At 40.7% G+C, this 13,889-nt stretch overlaps 1 protein-coding gene and 1 long non-coding RNA gene across 32 annotated transcripts; one reads left to right on the plus strand and one right to left on the minus strand.

Annotated features, from left to right (window-relative positions):
• Positions 1-176: 176 nt before the first annotated feature.
• sh3bgr (SH3 domain binding glutamate-rich protein) lies at positions 177-12,801 on the plus strand. Of its 31 annotated transcripts, XM_051065465.1 has the most exons (13): positions 177-382; positions 2,084-2,269; positions 2,993-3,073; positions 3,961-4,050; positions 5,646-5,810; positions 6,461-6,487; positions 6,584-6,604; positions 7,708-7,731; positions 8,157-8,183; positions 9,468-9,494; positions 10,607-10,639; positions 11,186-11,247; positions 12,245-12,801. In XM_051065465.1, exons 1-12 carry the CDS (start codon positions 338-340, stop codon positions 11,201-11,203), a joined length of 744 nt encoding a protein of 247 aa, XP_050921422.1. In that variant the 5' UTR covers positions 177-337; the 3' UTR covers positions 11,204-11,247; positions 12,245-12,801. The 31 variants fall into 31 exon arrangements, with proteins under 31 accessions (XP_050921422.1, XP_018517588.1, XP_018517587.1 ...); XM_018662072.2 differs by lacking the exon at positions 10,607-10,639; XM_018662071.2 differs by lacking the exon at positions 9,468-9,494.
• LOC127139044 (uncharacterized) lies at positions 2,295-3,919 on the minus strand. The gene is made up of 4 exons (XR_007808873.1): positions 3,382-3,919; positions 2,659-2,751; positions 2,478-2,509; positions 2,295-2,363 (listed from the first exon to the last, which is right to left on the minus strand). It is a non-coding gene; the product is annotated as an uncharacterized LOC127139044 (long non-coding RNA).
• Positions 12,802-13,889: the final 1,088 nt, after the last annotated feature.

Genomic DNA, 13,889 nt, shown 5'->3' on the forward strand with positions numbered 1-13,889 from the left:
GTCCATATATGCACTCAGCAAGAAGCTGGAGACTAACCTCACTGTCGCCCGCGCCGACGGACAGCTGAAGTTGCCAATCAGTCAGTGTGGTGCTGCGCCCCCCCCCCCCCCCCCCCACAGCCCATCCCACCAATCCTGCACTAATGGAGCCCCGAGACAAAAATAACCCCAGCAGTGTGTGTGTGTGTGTGTGTGTGTGTGTGTGTGTGTGTGTGTGTGTGTGTGTGTGTGATCTCAGTGCTATGTCTCCGTCCTGGGTGCGCTCTAATAATAGAGGAGGCTGCCTGCTCCTTTAAGAGCCTACTTGTTGCATACTCTACAAAATATATAGGAAAAAATGGTGATCAAAGTCTTCCTCGCCTCTTCATCGGGATCCACTGCGGTAAGCATTCAGCCCGTGCGAATCATTTCTCATTAGAGTGAGCTTTCCCGGTTGTATGCTCCTTAAAACCGACCCGGACTTCTCACTCACACTAAACCAAGAGCGTTAAACCTCGAAATTAATGTCACCCGCCTGTGATTTCGCGCATGTAAAGCCCGCTGGCATGTGTATGACTTGATTCAAGTTTAGATTTAGATGTTTGAGCGGTGCTTTCAGTGCTCGTTCATTCGCAACTCGATCTGATTCATATGCAGAGTTTTCTAGAAGAGGGGGGCTCCCAAACTTATTCAAATCTAGGACCCCGCTATATAGACGCTTGAGACCACATAAAGAGTGATGGTAAAGTTTCGCCCTCAAGAAACCTTTTTATACCATTTGTGATCAGATAAAGCTGGAAGCAACTGTCTGTTAACTAGGTGGGGTGATAACCAGTGCAGGGAGGGTGAATTCATCCTCTAGGTCTACTTTTGGCAAAGCTAAGTAAGCAGCTTGAACTGGCCCAGGGGTGGCATGGTGGCCCAGTTGGACAGGACTGTTGTCTCACAGCAGAAAGACCTGGTTTGTTTGCATGTTTGTAGAGCCTCACTGAGTTTGAGTTTATGGGAAAAGTGCAAGCTCCCCATACTGTGTTTTAGAGATGAACATGAATGCCTTTTTGATTAATAGATTAGTTGTTTAGACCATAATTTGTCAGAAAACAACAAAAAATAGACCATCACAGTTTCCCAGAGCTTAAAGTAACATTTTCACATTACATTTACAGTCAAACTAACAATTACAAGTTATTCCACATCAAATCAACAGTTTAGAAAACCTCCCTGACTGACCATCCTGGATTTGCTTTGTCCTTCCTGTAATTAATGTCATTGTACCCAACAACTAGTGTGGAAGTTTCTTTGGCTGGTATCTTCTTTTGTCTCTGAGATATGAAGCTTCAAAAAGGGCTAAAGGGCTTTGAGGCTCTAATAAACAAGTGTTGCTGAAAAACTGCAAAGTCATTACTTTTAAAACTATTCATGCAACATACTTGAAATTTTCAGGGATTGTTCAACACAATAAGACGTCTTTAACTTCTAAATGTTTGGCCTACAGCTGCATATTTGCATTAAATACTGTGTTAAAAAGTCTTTGGTGCTTTGGAGCACACTGTAGCTTCACACTGAACCACGTCAGATCTTTGATATTTGAATATGTAATATTAATGTTATAGTTTCTCAGTAACTAGATGCAGACTGAAAGAAATAAAGATTTCTGATTTAAGAGGCACTAAATATTAACAGTTATTTCACATCTATATTTCAAGCACTTATTGTCCAGGTATGATAAAGTCCCCCTTAAAAACAACCACACTAACGGCAAGTTTTATTATTTTAAAACGTAAATATTTTAATTAGTAAATGCACAATTTCTGAGACAATGTCAGGAAATTAAGCGTTTAAGGGTTTGAACAATGCAGTGATGTCCAGTGGAAGTGTGTACTGCCTGCTAGTCAGAATAAAAGGGGCATCAGTGATTTGGTAGGACAGCAGACCAGGAGAGGGGGAGTGTGTCATGTACCTGATTTGAACTCATTGTGTTATATTTAAATGGTGCACATTAAAGTCTGGTAGAAACACCAGAGTGCAGCACTTTTTCTCCCCACACTCTGTACAATCAGTGTTGATTTTCTAGAAGCTTAACGTTATTTTTTCTGCCTCCCAGATCAAAAAGAAGCAGCAAGATGTGGTCGCCTTCCTGGAGGCTCTTAAAGTGGACTACGCTCAGCTGGACATCGCCTGCAACGAGGAGAACCGCATGTGGATGAGGCAGAATGTCCCTGAGGAGAAGAAGCCCGCCAACGGCATCCCCCTCCCCCCTCAGATCTTCAATGAAGAGAGCTACTGCGGGGTGAGTATATTCATACTGAGGACTCACTGTGCTGTAGACTTGTGTTTATTAGCCAGGGGTCAGCTCCAGATGTCAATCCAAAATGTGGGGACATCTGCAGAGAAGTGCAAAATTTACTTTTAATGTGGTTCATGGAGCACAGAGAACAATAAATTATTATCAGAGGAAAGTATCTGTGAGTTATTTTACTACATAAAACTTTCCTTACCTGTTATTGTTCATCCTGGTTGCTGCTCTGTCCTGGTTAAATCACACAGAATAGAAAAGACAGTATAAAATATAAATAAGCAAATTTTCACACCTTCATTAAGACCTTATACATTGAATACAAAATAACAATATCAAACAACTTTCTCGCCCTCTAAATGTAAACAGTTTGCATCACTTACAGGATTTGACTTCTTATTGCTCCAATACATTTCTCTTGCTCGGGGGTAGGTACATCAAACAGCACCAAATGGAAGGTAGGATCTGTTAGGAATCTGTCAGGGGTCAGATACACACATTAATAATAATATACAGACATAATACAAGGGATATAAAAATCTCAAACAATCGGCAGAATTGCTAAAAACAAACAGCATGATCTCAAATTAAGGGAATTTTACTGTATAAGCAGTTACAACAATGTACAGAGCTGCTCCACTGAGTGCACATGATGAGTAAGTAGCAAAAGAAGATGTTGTGGATTTTTAAAGAACATTTTCTCATATTTTCGTGCAGGACTATGACACATTCTTCGATGCCAAGGAAGACAACTCAGTGTATGCCTTCCTGGGGCTGCCACCTCCTCCTGGGTCAAAGGTTGGAACGATTTTCTATTTTCCACTGTGTCTAAAAAAATAAACAAAATAATCACATTTTTTACCCCTATGGCAGGCTGTATGAACAGTATAATTAATTCAGCACCTACCTGTCTTTGGCAAAAAACTCAGTGTAGAAAACTGTAGCAGAGTTAACCAAAGAACCTCTTCACTGACACACTGACACAAGCATGAAGAGCGGAGCAGAGCCACTCTTAGGTAGCTGACTGTTACAGATGATTTAATCAAATCAAAAGCCCTCTTTTACTGTAACTTTTACTTTAACTGCAACAAATGTCAAAAACTTACTGAAATAATTCAGCTGATGCACAGTCGACTTCAGGACATAGAACTTCAGGCAATATCACATGAAGATGAGCATGATGCAGTATACAAAGGGAGCAGGGCCTGATCCAGGCCTCTTATCAGCTCAGGTGTGGCACAACAGGTTAAGAGTCTAAGTCCCGCCTCCTTGGGGCCTGGACAGGAAGTAGGATTTTTAACACCGAGGCTATTTAAAGACTTCAAGGTCCTGCACAGGGTTTTAAGTTAACGCCTGCCAAATACCTGCATATACGATGAGGTTTTTATTATTGTGTCATCACATAGCTTGCATACAGGCTGCATGAGTTTACAAGAGTCAAACTAAACTTAAACCAGAGTCAGAGTAATATTATAGAGTCCAAAATGCTGTCAATCCATCTTAATAGTCAATCGTCTTGCCTTCTCTCCACACTTACGAGATAAAATTCACTTCTTTAAACACATCAAAATTAAATTCACAACCATTCCAGTGTCTGATCTTTACATCAAGATATTTTAGGATTCTTTTCAGGCCATTTCACAAGAATGTACTTTGTGTTAAATCTGATCATTTCATTGACACAGGAAGCAGAGCAGGCCGACAAGGCGCACATTGTGGAGAACGGGACCCATGCCGAAGAAACTAATGCAGAGGGAAACCTTGATGACTCAATAGTAAAGCTGCTGTGACTTTCACTTTTCCCTCATGTTTTGTTTCTTTTCTCTGTGTCTCACCTTTTCCTTTCCATCCAGTGTAACACTTTCCCCTTCTGTCCAAGCCTTGAACAGACTCTTAATTTCCTCCTGTCCTAGTCCTCTCATTGACTAATCTTTCTATGTTTTGCACGAGTGATTTATTTTTTTTATTTCACAGTAACACAGTATACCAAGTTGTCATTATAACACTGTGTCTTTGCATCCCTCAGACTGCCACAGATCCATGTTCCTACAGTCCTCTCCTCATTTAGTACTTTATAAAATGTACTATGTTTGATTTACACTGTGAAATTTGATGTTTTGTTTCCTTATTTTAGTTTTGAAAGAGCATTTTACGTCTTTTTATACTTTCTAACATTTTTCCCCCCCAAAGAAAATCCCTGCTGTCCTGTTTCATCACAGTGCACATAAAACAAACTGTAGCCCAAATAAAAACATGTGCCATTCATTTTCTGCATTTAACTCTACATTAACCATATTTAAAATGGAATGACATTTTAATTTCTTCCAATTATAAGTCCTCATAAGCATGATTTTATTCCACTTATATACTTTCTTGCATTACAGGATATTTTAACTGATTTCCTACTTTGGAATTTAAAGTAGCTGAAGAACATCTAATGGATTTTATTTTTATTTTATTGCCTCAGGTTTGCTAAAAACACAACTGAAGAGTTCTGCTTAGCTGAACCTGTGATCTTCCTTTTGTTTATCCCACAGGGTTTAATGCAGTGCTACGTGAAGAAAGAGCAAACCAAGTTCATTTTAGCTGCATTTTGTTTTCCAGCAGGATTTCAGTTGCCCCACTGGTTTTACTGCTTATTTATTAAACACCGTTAACTAGCCTGACTACAGGAACAGTTCCACAATTTGGGGAATACGCTTATTTGCCTGTTTGTATGCTAAATGTGAAGCATTTGAACATTAGCTTACCCTAGCACATAGACCAGAAACAATCCAAATCCACTTACTAGCACCTCTAAAGTTATATATGGTTTGTTTAATCTTTTATAGTCTGGCACATAAACCCTGTAAAATAGCAAATTGTTATTTATATGGTGCACAGGTTAATTAAAAAAGATATGTTTAAATTTGTGAGCTTTAGAGGTTCTTCTTGGTGAATATTGTTAGCATGTGGCAGAGCTAGGCTAGCTATTTCCCTATGTTTCCAGCCTTTGTGCTAAGCTAAGCTAATTGGCTGCTGAGGATGGTATTGATCTTCTTATCTAACTCTAAAAGTGAATAAGTGGATTAGCCAAAATGAACTACTGCCCACAGGACATGACTGATTCTCACCTATGATAGCTCATGATGCATCTTTACAAACTTGTGATTTTCATGCAGAGCACTGACACTCCAGTCTCCAACTCCACTGCTACTTCTTCCCTCCTCCACTTTATTCCCAGGATTGACTAACACCCTACATTTTGATCTTCCCCAACTGATGAGCTTCTTCTTCTTAGTGCTGTCTGAACCATGCCATTAATATTCAAAGTTTTTAAATCATATTTGTTGCCCTTGATCACCAGTTGTTATTTTCACCTCACAATAAGGAGGTTCCAGTGGAGAAGTGTAACGGGGATGCACACGGCGAAGAGGGGGAGGAGGAGGGGGAGGTAGCAGAAGGAGAGACTGCAGATGATGAAGCCATGGAGGAAGAAACAGCAGGAGACAAGGCCCCTGCAGAGGAGGAGGCGGCGGTGGAAGAAACAGACGAGGTCACTGAAGACACAGTAATTGCCACTTAAACTAGAAACCGACCTCCCAGCGCTTGGCCTCTCCCTCCATTTCTTGAGTGTTTTGAATGTCTCTTTCCTCCATCTTCCCATCATTCCTGGAATGCTCTTGTTTTTCTCCCCTCAGCATCTTTACTCTCCCTTTAACATTGTCTTTTTTTCCTCCCATTTCAAGGGATTTTGCCTCCTTTTTAAGTTCCTGTCGTCCTTGTTCTGCATCTCCTCCTCAAGTCTCTCCCTGGATTCAATCATTTACTAACCCACAATGTGCTTCATTTCCTCTTCATCATTCCCTGTTTGTCCCTTTAGCACCATTGGACATTTAACCGCTCTGTTATTGCATTTCTGCGCCTGTTTCTGCCTTAAATTTACCTTCATTTGTCACCTCCCTTTGTATTTTGTCAACTCCTCTGTTATCATGTGTCTTGATGATTCAACCCACATTACACTGCATATACATTCGCCATTAACTGTCCTGTCAGTAGGGTCCCACAAACACCCCAATTTGTGTGGTTTCATCAGCCTAATCTGAGATTGTTGTTGTGTCTCAGTACAGATATTCATGTTTGTAGGGAATATTCTCCATTGTCCATCTGAAATCTCTAATGATGTCTTCTCTTCTCTTTTAACAGGCCCATGCAGAGGAGGAAGAAGAACAGGTGAGTTCATCTAAAGTTTATGAGCACACACTGAACTCAATTAAAAGCTTAAGGGGGGGCTGTGTTTCAGTGACTTTCTTGCCTTTCCTTGAACAGGAAGAAGCTGATGATGACAGGGTAAGAAGGAACACGTTTGGCGTTCTTGGTACCAAATGTGAAAGGGTGTAATTAAAAAAAGCAAACACTATCGGTTCATGTCAGTACACATTGTGCCAACATTAGTGGTAATGAGAACATGTTTCGGTTTCATTATTTCAAGCTAACATCGTTCACGTGATTAATTACATACCATGGGATGCATGTGAAATACATTGAGTGGATGTTCATGAACTAACTCTTTCCTTTCTTAGCAGTAGTTGCTGTTTTAGAATCAGTCCTCTCTGACCAGTCTTCACCAGTGCCCAGCCATGTCTGCTTGCCAGATCCTTGCTCGGGAAATGTCACTTAAGATGATGATTAACTAACACGAGCCGAACTCGTAGGGTTAGGGTTTAACTGTCAGATCAGAAATCATTTAACAGAAGTCTTTCATAGTGCTTAGTTGATATCACAAACTACTTTTCAATCCGTAGTCTCACTCAGCATTTGACAGGTATTTGCTCAGACGCATTAACCTCCACAAATAATATGAACATTCTTCATTCAGCGCTGACTCCCAACGTCCAGTTTTTTCCAAGCTGCTTATCACCTACTTTCTCCACTGTAGTAGCTGCTCATGTCAGCGTGGCATTTGAGTTTTAAAAAAAATATTTTGTAATCTAAACTAAAACGAGCATCTTTTTGCCAGCATTTTAACCTCTTTGTGCCAATTTGCACAGAAAATAACTCATGGTGGGAGTGCATGTCAACAAACTCATTTAACAGCCTTCATACCACTGAAATGACATTTTGAGGCAGATTGTTGATTAAACTTAATTTGCTCCTGCAAACATGTACAAAAATGCTACAGTTAACTTTGAACTCAACACTTTGGCAGCTGGTTTGTACTGTAAAACATGTACATGCATGGGGCATCACAGTACAGTGATGTATACACACGTCTGTCTGCATTTAAGAACATTTCCTCAGTCCGTGTTCCAGTCCATTTAAATCACTTCACTCGAGTCACATAACTCAGAGACGTCAGTTTCAGAGGTTCTTCATGTTCCTCATGCACACACCACATGGCATTTGACTCCCTTCTTTGCCCTTTTGTCCATCTCTTGGTTTGCTCCCTCCAGGAGGAAGAGGATTTGCAGTCAGAGGTAACTGTGCATCGGTGATCGTCTCTTTCTACGGTTTCCTCCATATAGTCACCAGCAGTGTGGGTTTGATGGTGCAGAGGTCAGGGAAGGCTGCTCTGGTTGAGCGAGGGTGGGAGGGGAGGGGGTCTTGGTCTGCTGTTCCCACTCATCTGTGTACTCTTTAATTTGCTCACTTCAAGACTTCACCTTTCTCTCCCCGTCTGTCTGTTCTACCCTTCATCACTCAATTTTAACCATTTTGTTTACCTCTCTTTCTGCTAACATCCTCTTCCTCATTTCTTCCCAGTCCTGTTGCTGTTTCCTGACAACCTCAACTATCCCCATAGTTTCCATTTTAAATCTGAAGACCTTTCTGTAGCGCATGCCTGTGGTGCTCTTTTGCTCCCCACACAGCCCGCTGACCTGCTATCTGTTATTCCTTATAGGAGGAAGAAGAGCTACGACAGCTTGAGGTAGATTCATGTGATATTTTTTTTACCTGCCCCCTAGCGTCCCTTAGTTTTTTTTCAACCCCCTATCCCTTAGAGTCATTTTCTTGCTTCCTTTGCCACCTCCCAGTATATCAAGCTTTCTTCTTCACTGGTTTACGAATATGAGTTTGCCATGCTGTCAGGCCAAAAGGGACCAATCACATACTGTAGCTAGATTAGCAGCGTGGCATCTGTGTTAAGAGTCAGAATAAAGTGCAAGATACAGGACAACACTGTTGGCCATACAGAGAGGTTTTGCCTGTAACCTTAGGTGTGTGCACTTTTATATGCAGTGATGCAGTGATGATTAAACTATGACCTCCAGTGGTTGTCGTAAGGGAATTGCCAACAGTAGAAGCATTATTATAACATAATAATGTAATTTACTTCATAATGTAAAGTCCCTTTTATCACTTACGTCCTCTATTAAGAGTGCAATGAATTTACAATAAGTCTTTATGACTCTGCCACACATCTGAACATGCACGCACATACAACAATGTAATTTCCACTGTGGACATGGGGGAACATGTCGTTTCACCTTTAAAAATATAATTTTTTTACCCATCTGACGACAGGTTTCATGTTTCTGGGTTAAGATTCATGATGATCAATCTCAGCCACTTTCCATGCTTTTCCACACAGCACTTAGGTGACTCAGGGTAAAATACCCTCTGGGGTTCAGAACAAACCAGATCCAAAATCAGGATCTGCCTGCTTTAGAGTACAACACTGCGAAGTCTCAGTAAATCTAGTTTAAAAAAAATCAGATTAAAGAAATGTCCCTGTTCTAAGTGCTGTGTCGAGAGGACTCTGCCTCTCTGAGACATTCCAGCCTCTGCCTGATCTTCTATCACGTACGCTTCACCGCTTTGCTTTGCTTTGCCTTCTCTCCTTTCCACCTTTCCATCTATTTTGTCGTTGTTGTCCGACCTCTCTTGCAGGAGCAAGACGAACAAGGCAGTGAGGTAGTTTCTCGTGGTTTGTGGCGTCTTGTGTTTTTTAGGCTTTATTGACTTCTGTCGACTTCTGTCGACTTCTGTCTCTCTCTCTCTCTCTGTGTGCTGCATGGACTTGTAGATTTTTTTCCATAGAGATGCCTGAAGGTGTGCAGCATGATGGATATGCCAATATTTTACTTAAACTTTAGGTGGATTTAGTGAGGTAACAGAAATACCAGTCGTATACAGTCCAGTAGGTTGCCTATTCTTATAACTTATTTTCGATGTCTAGACTCTAAACACAACCTGATTTAATCTTCTGTAGGAAGAAGAAGAGGCTGAAGTACAAGAGGTATATTCGGATTTCACTTTGCCCATGTTTTGCATGGTGTGAGTCATCAGATTGGGATTTTTATGCATGACGTGATTGCATACAAAGACTTTATGTACAGGTTTATGTAAACGCCTCTACTGTCTCTCCCCTCGGCAGTCTTGCATCATGCGGTCCAGTGCGCAGTGTGGGAATGTGACACAGCTCTGAATTTTATCCATGAGCATTACTTCAGAGATGACACCTCACAGTATTTGTTGTTAGTGCAGTGTTGAATTTTCTCAGAGCCTGCCAAGACAGTTATACCTTTTTGTTTTGATGCCTTAAGAACAGGTGGAAAGTTTTGTTGTGTTGTTCACCTCAGCCTGTGTGCACATGAGCATATTTTGGACTTGTTTTCAGTTTGGTGAAGTTGCATGGACAGGGGGAAGCACTGACTTGACAAGGGGGGGACGTGTCTTTTACTCTTTTTTTTTTAAAGAAGTCATGGCTTTTGTTTCTTTTCACGGTGAGAGCTCAGAAACAAAGTGAATATGACAAGTTCCAAAGAGGATGGAGGAGATGGAGCACCTTTTGTTACTGTGGAATACTCAGAGGAGAAAAACACACAGAAATGTTTCTGCCTAATTTGTTTCCAGGTTGTGTTGATCTGTTTGTGTGACAGTGTTTTGGTACTAACTACCCAAGTTGTACGACTGGATGGGAACGAGTGATAATGGCGGCCAATTATAGATAATGATGTCAACTCCCTTTGTCCCTTGGTGAGCATGTTGTTTACTTCAAGAAGGCAGAACTGTACTAATAAGGAGCAGCCAGTGCAGCTTGATTACACCTAAATACAACATATAGTGACTTGTAGTTTCAGAATTTAAAACATTTTATATGGTGTACCGTCTTAAGCTCCACTCTTGTCTCATCTCAGAATATACAGAAATCTCTAGGTCATTAGTTTCTCTCCTTCCTGCCGTCACTGCTTTTGACCTCACCTCTCTCGGATTACTTCTCCATTTTTAACCCACCCCTCACACCCTACAACCACTAACATGAAGTCCTCTCACCTTCCTATCATTTGGACCATGACTTCACACAACTCCCCCTCCTTCTTTCTTTTTTTTCTTTTTAATGTGTCAAAGGAAGAAGAAGAGGAAGACGTGGAAGAAACACAGGTAGTATCACAGTGTAAAGAGTCAAATCTGCTTTGTCCATTTGAACTGCTGCCTGTGCTTGACGTGCCTGAAAAAAACAATCTTGACTCACTCTTATTAAGACGAAGGATGAACATCTTGCTAGTTCAACCCCAGTAATGGCTGGTGTAGCAGTCTTAAGTGGAAGAGAGACAGTTGTTTTTGTAGAGAGGAAAACTCCTGCTGCTGTTTTTTTATTTTTTTATTTTTTACCATCTCTGTCAGAAGTATCATTGTTGTTTTTACTTGTACAACAATCCAAACATATCCAGCTGTAATCTTTTTTCTTTAATCCACTAATCCCCCTCCCTGCAGTGGATCTGACCTGGGTCATTGAGATGAAGACTGCCCCAATTTTCACTGGGATTGTTTCATTTTTCTACAAATAAAAACTTCTGCCATCAGAATAATTTAATATAATAATCTAAAATTGACACAAAGTCACTTAAAACACAAATTTTAATACATTCTCGCTGATAGTCTAACACTGTCATCCACTTAAGTAACCATGATTATTTCTTTTAACAGGAGGAAGAGGCTGAGTAGATAAAGCCGGGTGACGTGGATGATGTTAACTTACTACTGTCCAGGTAAGAGGCGTTCTCGTCATGTTTTAATGCTTCTGCTTTACCACTGGAGGGCAGTGCAGCATTGTGTGAACTGGTCGCACACATTACCACAGCATGAATATGTCCCCTCTGTGTTGCTTTTATATTTGGCATTTATGTAACCAGATTAATTAAAAAGATAAACCAGTATTCTGAACAGGTTTTTTTTTTTGCTTTTTGTGTGCCTCTGACCCTGCTATCAAATCAAAGGCCACTGTAAAATAACAACAATTACTCAACCTGTCTGCTTTATCTACACTATATACTGAACCTAAGAAGCAGTAGTATAATATTAACTGTAATGTAATGTTCCTGCCTTTACATATAAGATGCATAAATCGCAGATACTCTCCTTGCTTCACCTTGGCTGCCTTTTGTTTGAGGTGCTCAGTCAGAGGAAGCAAAATCATGCAGCAGCCTATTTACAAGGGACTGCCACTACTCTCTAACTGCAAATAGCTTCAGTGAGCACACACAGTGCCTGGGGATCATCTGGAGCCGTAACAAAAAAAAAATCCCACAATTCCTTTTTTCTTTTGTCCCTCTGAGGCAGTGGCAGTGATGATGATGATGATGGCAATGATGAGAATAATAATAATCCTAATCTCCAAAGCCTGTCTTTTAGTTCTCCTGTCAGACATCTATGACCCTCTGCAGGAAGAGCTCTAGAGCGGGCTTTGAAGGAATGGCAGTGTTTCTCTCCTGCCTCCTTTCCTGTTTTTTTTTTTTTTTTTTTTTTTTGCCGTCTCCCAGCCCCTGCGAGCCCTTGTCACGCCTTGTTAGAGGAAGCTGCTAAGTGAGCTTCAGATGTGCCTCCGGAGAAGCGGGCACGCTGGGTGGCACAGCCGTAGCAGTGGTGGTGGTTGTGTTGGTGGTGGCTCCTTCAGCCAACACAGATGACTGGGAAGTGTGTGACCTTGTTTTTTTGTTTTTTCCCCTTCTGCTTCTTTTTTTTCCATTTGTTTGTCTTGTGTTTCAGCCTGAAGGAGCCTCCTGTTCTGTCCCTCCCTGACCCATGACGCTTGACCCACTCAGACCCCCTCAGACAGCCCCTCCCAACCCCCTCCCCAAGGCCGTACTGGACCCCACTGGAAAACCATCGGTCATGTGCTTGAAGGCGCCATCCAAACTGAGAAGTCCTAACCCACATTTGCAGCCCCCGTCCCTTTTGACTGCAATGTTGACTTAATTTTTATATTTTGCCTGTAGAGTCATACTGTAATGAAAATGTGCAGAGTAGCCTAGTGGTGTCAGGTTGTTTTTAATGAGTAGCTTTTGTAAAATGCACCGACAGTTATTTTGTTAAAATCAAACATATTTCTCATGTTTTACTTTTAGAAATTCTAGTTTTCTAACACGAGGAGGCAGTGACCTTTTCAATACCTGAGCTTGTGTCTTTTGGCTTTTAGATTCAAAGGTTAAAACTCGCTCTCTAGTAAGTGTTCTGTACTTTTATTACAATACAGTGCCTTGATGACTCCCTCTATCAACTGAATGTACAGTATGAATGCAAAGTGAGACTTCTAAGGGCCACATGAGATAGAAAATATCCACACACACTGCAAGATTACAAACTACTCTATCACCACTACAGTTACTTCTGCCAGTACTGCTGTCTAATCAATGCACTTTGTTGAATGAAGAGTGGAACATGTGACTAAGACTTTGATGCAAAAAAGAGAATGCAATAAAATAGACTGGTTTAAAAAAAAAAGCAAAAAAAAAAAAAAAACCCTTTGTGGTTCTATTTTGTTTTATTTTAAACTCTTTTGTTGGCGTATTTATAAATCAATGGACCATTGTGCTGTCTGAGCAGTGTGAGGGCCAACAGGAAAGCAAATGCCTCGTCCCTGGAGATTCTGGTTAGAGGTGGAGGACATACATTCTTATTATTAGATGACGTGGGGGAAAAAAATGGTTGGGCAGATACTGTAGATATCTTACTGTAGCATCTAAGCATTGTTAATATGCTAAATATACCAATAATAGCCTGTCATCTATGCAGGACCACCACTGTACAGGAACAAAGAATAAGAATAGAGGAATTTCTTCTTTGTTTTCAAAAGAATCAAGATGGAAACTTGTGGTGGAAGCAGCACTACGATCAGTAAAAGCACATAAGTATTAGAAAATTATTAAAAATAGCACTCATTATGGAAAGAAATAGTCCCTGTGACTGATATTTTACATCCTTAGGTTGTTAATGCTAATGCATGATTCCTTAAGCAGCATTTTACAGTTGTACCTGGTCAGGGTGAAGCTAATGTTAACTACTTTACACACAGTTGATGAGTTGATAATGTATTAAAGTATTTGCTTCTTGGGGGGAATATTGGATAATTTTTCCTCCTTAGGCCTTGAATGTGACAAAGGGCCTTAACTAAAAGCCAAAAAGTTGGGACCACTGGTTTATTTTTTAACAATGCATTCTATTTTTATGAGCTTATGATATGTGTCTTGAGGTATTCTTATCTCAAAACTATCACTTAAGTAAATGTACTTTGTACAGGAAATATGTTTTTGGCCAAATGTGTTCATTTGAGGAGGGTGGGGGCCTAGCTGCAGGGCTCCTGGGAGCTGGGGACTTACAAGGGGCATTGTTTGCAGTATGAGTCACACTGTAT

Source organism: Lates calcarifer, linkage group LG21 (genome assembly GCF_001640805.2).
Source record: "Lates calcarifer isolate ASB-BC8 linkage group LG21, TLL_Latcal_v3, whole genome shotgun sequence".
NCBI classification, from domain to species: Eukaryota; Metazoa; Chordata; class Actinopteri; family Centropomidae; genus Lates; species Lates calcarifer.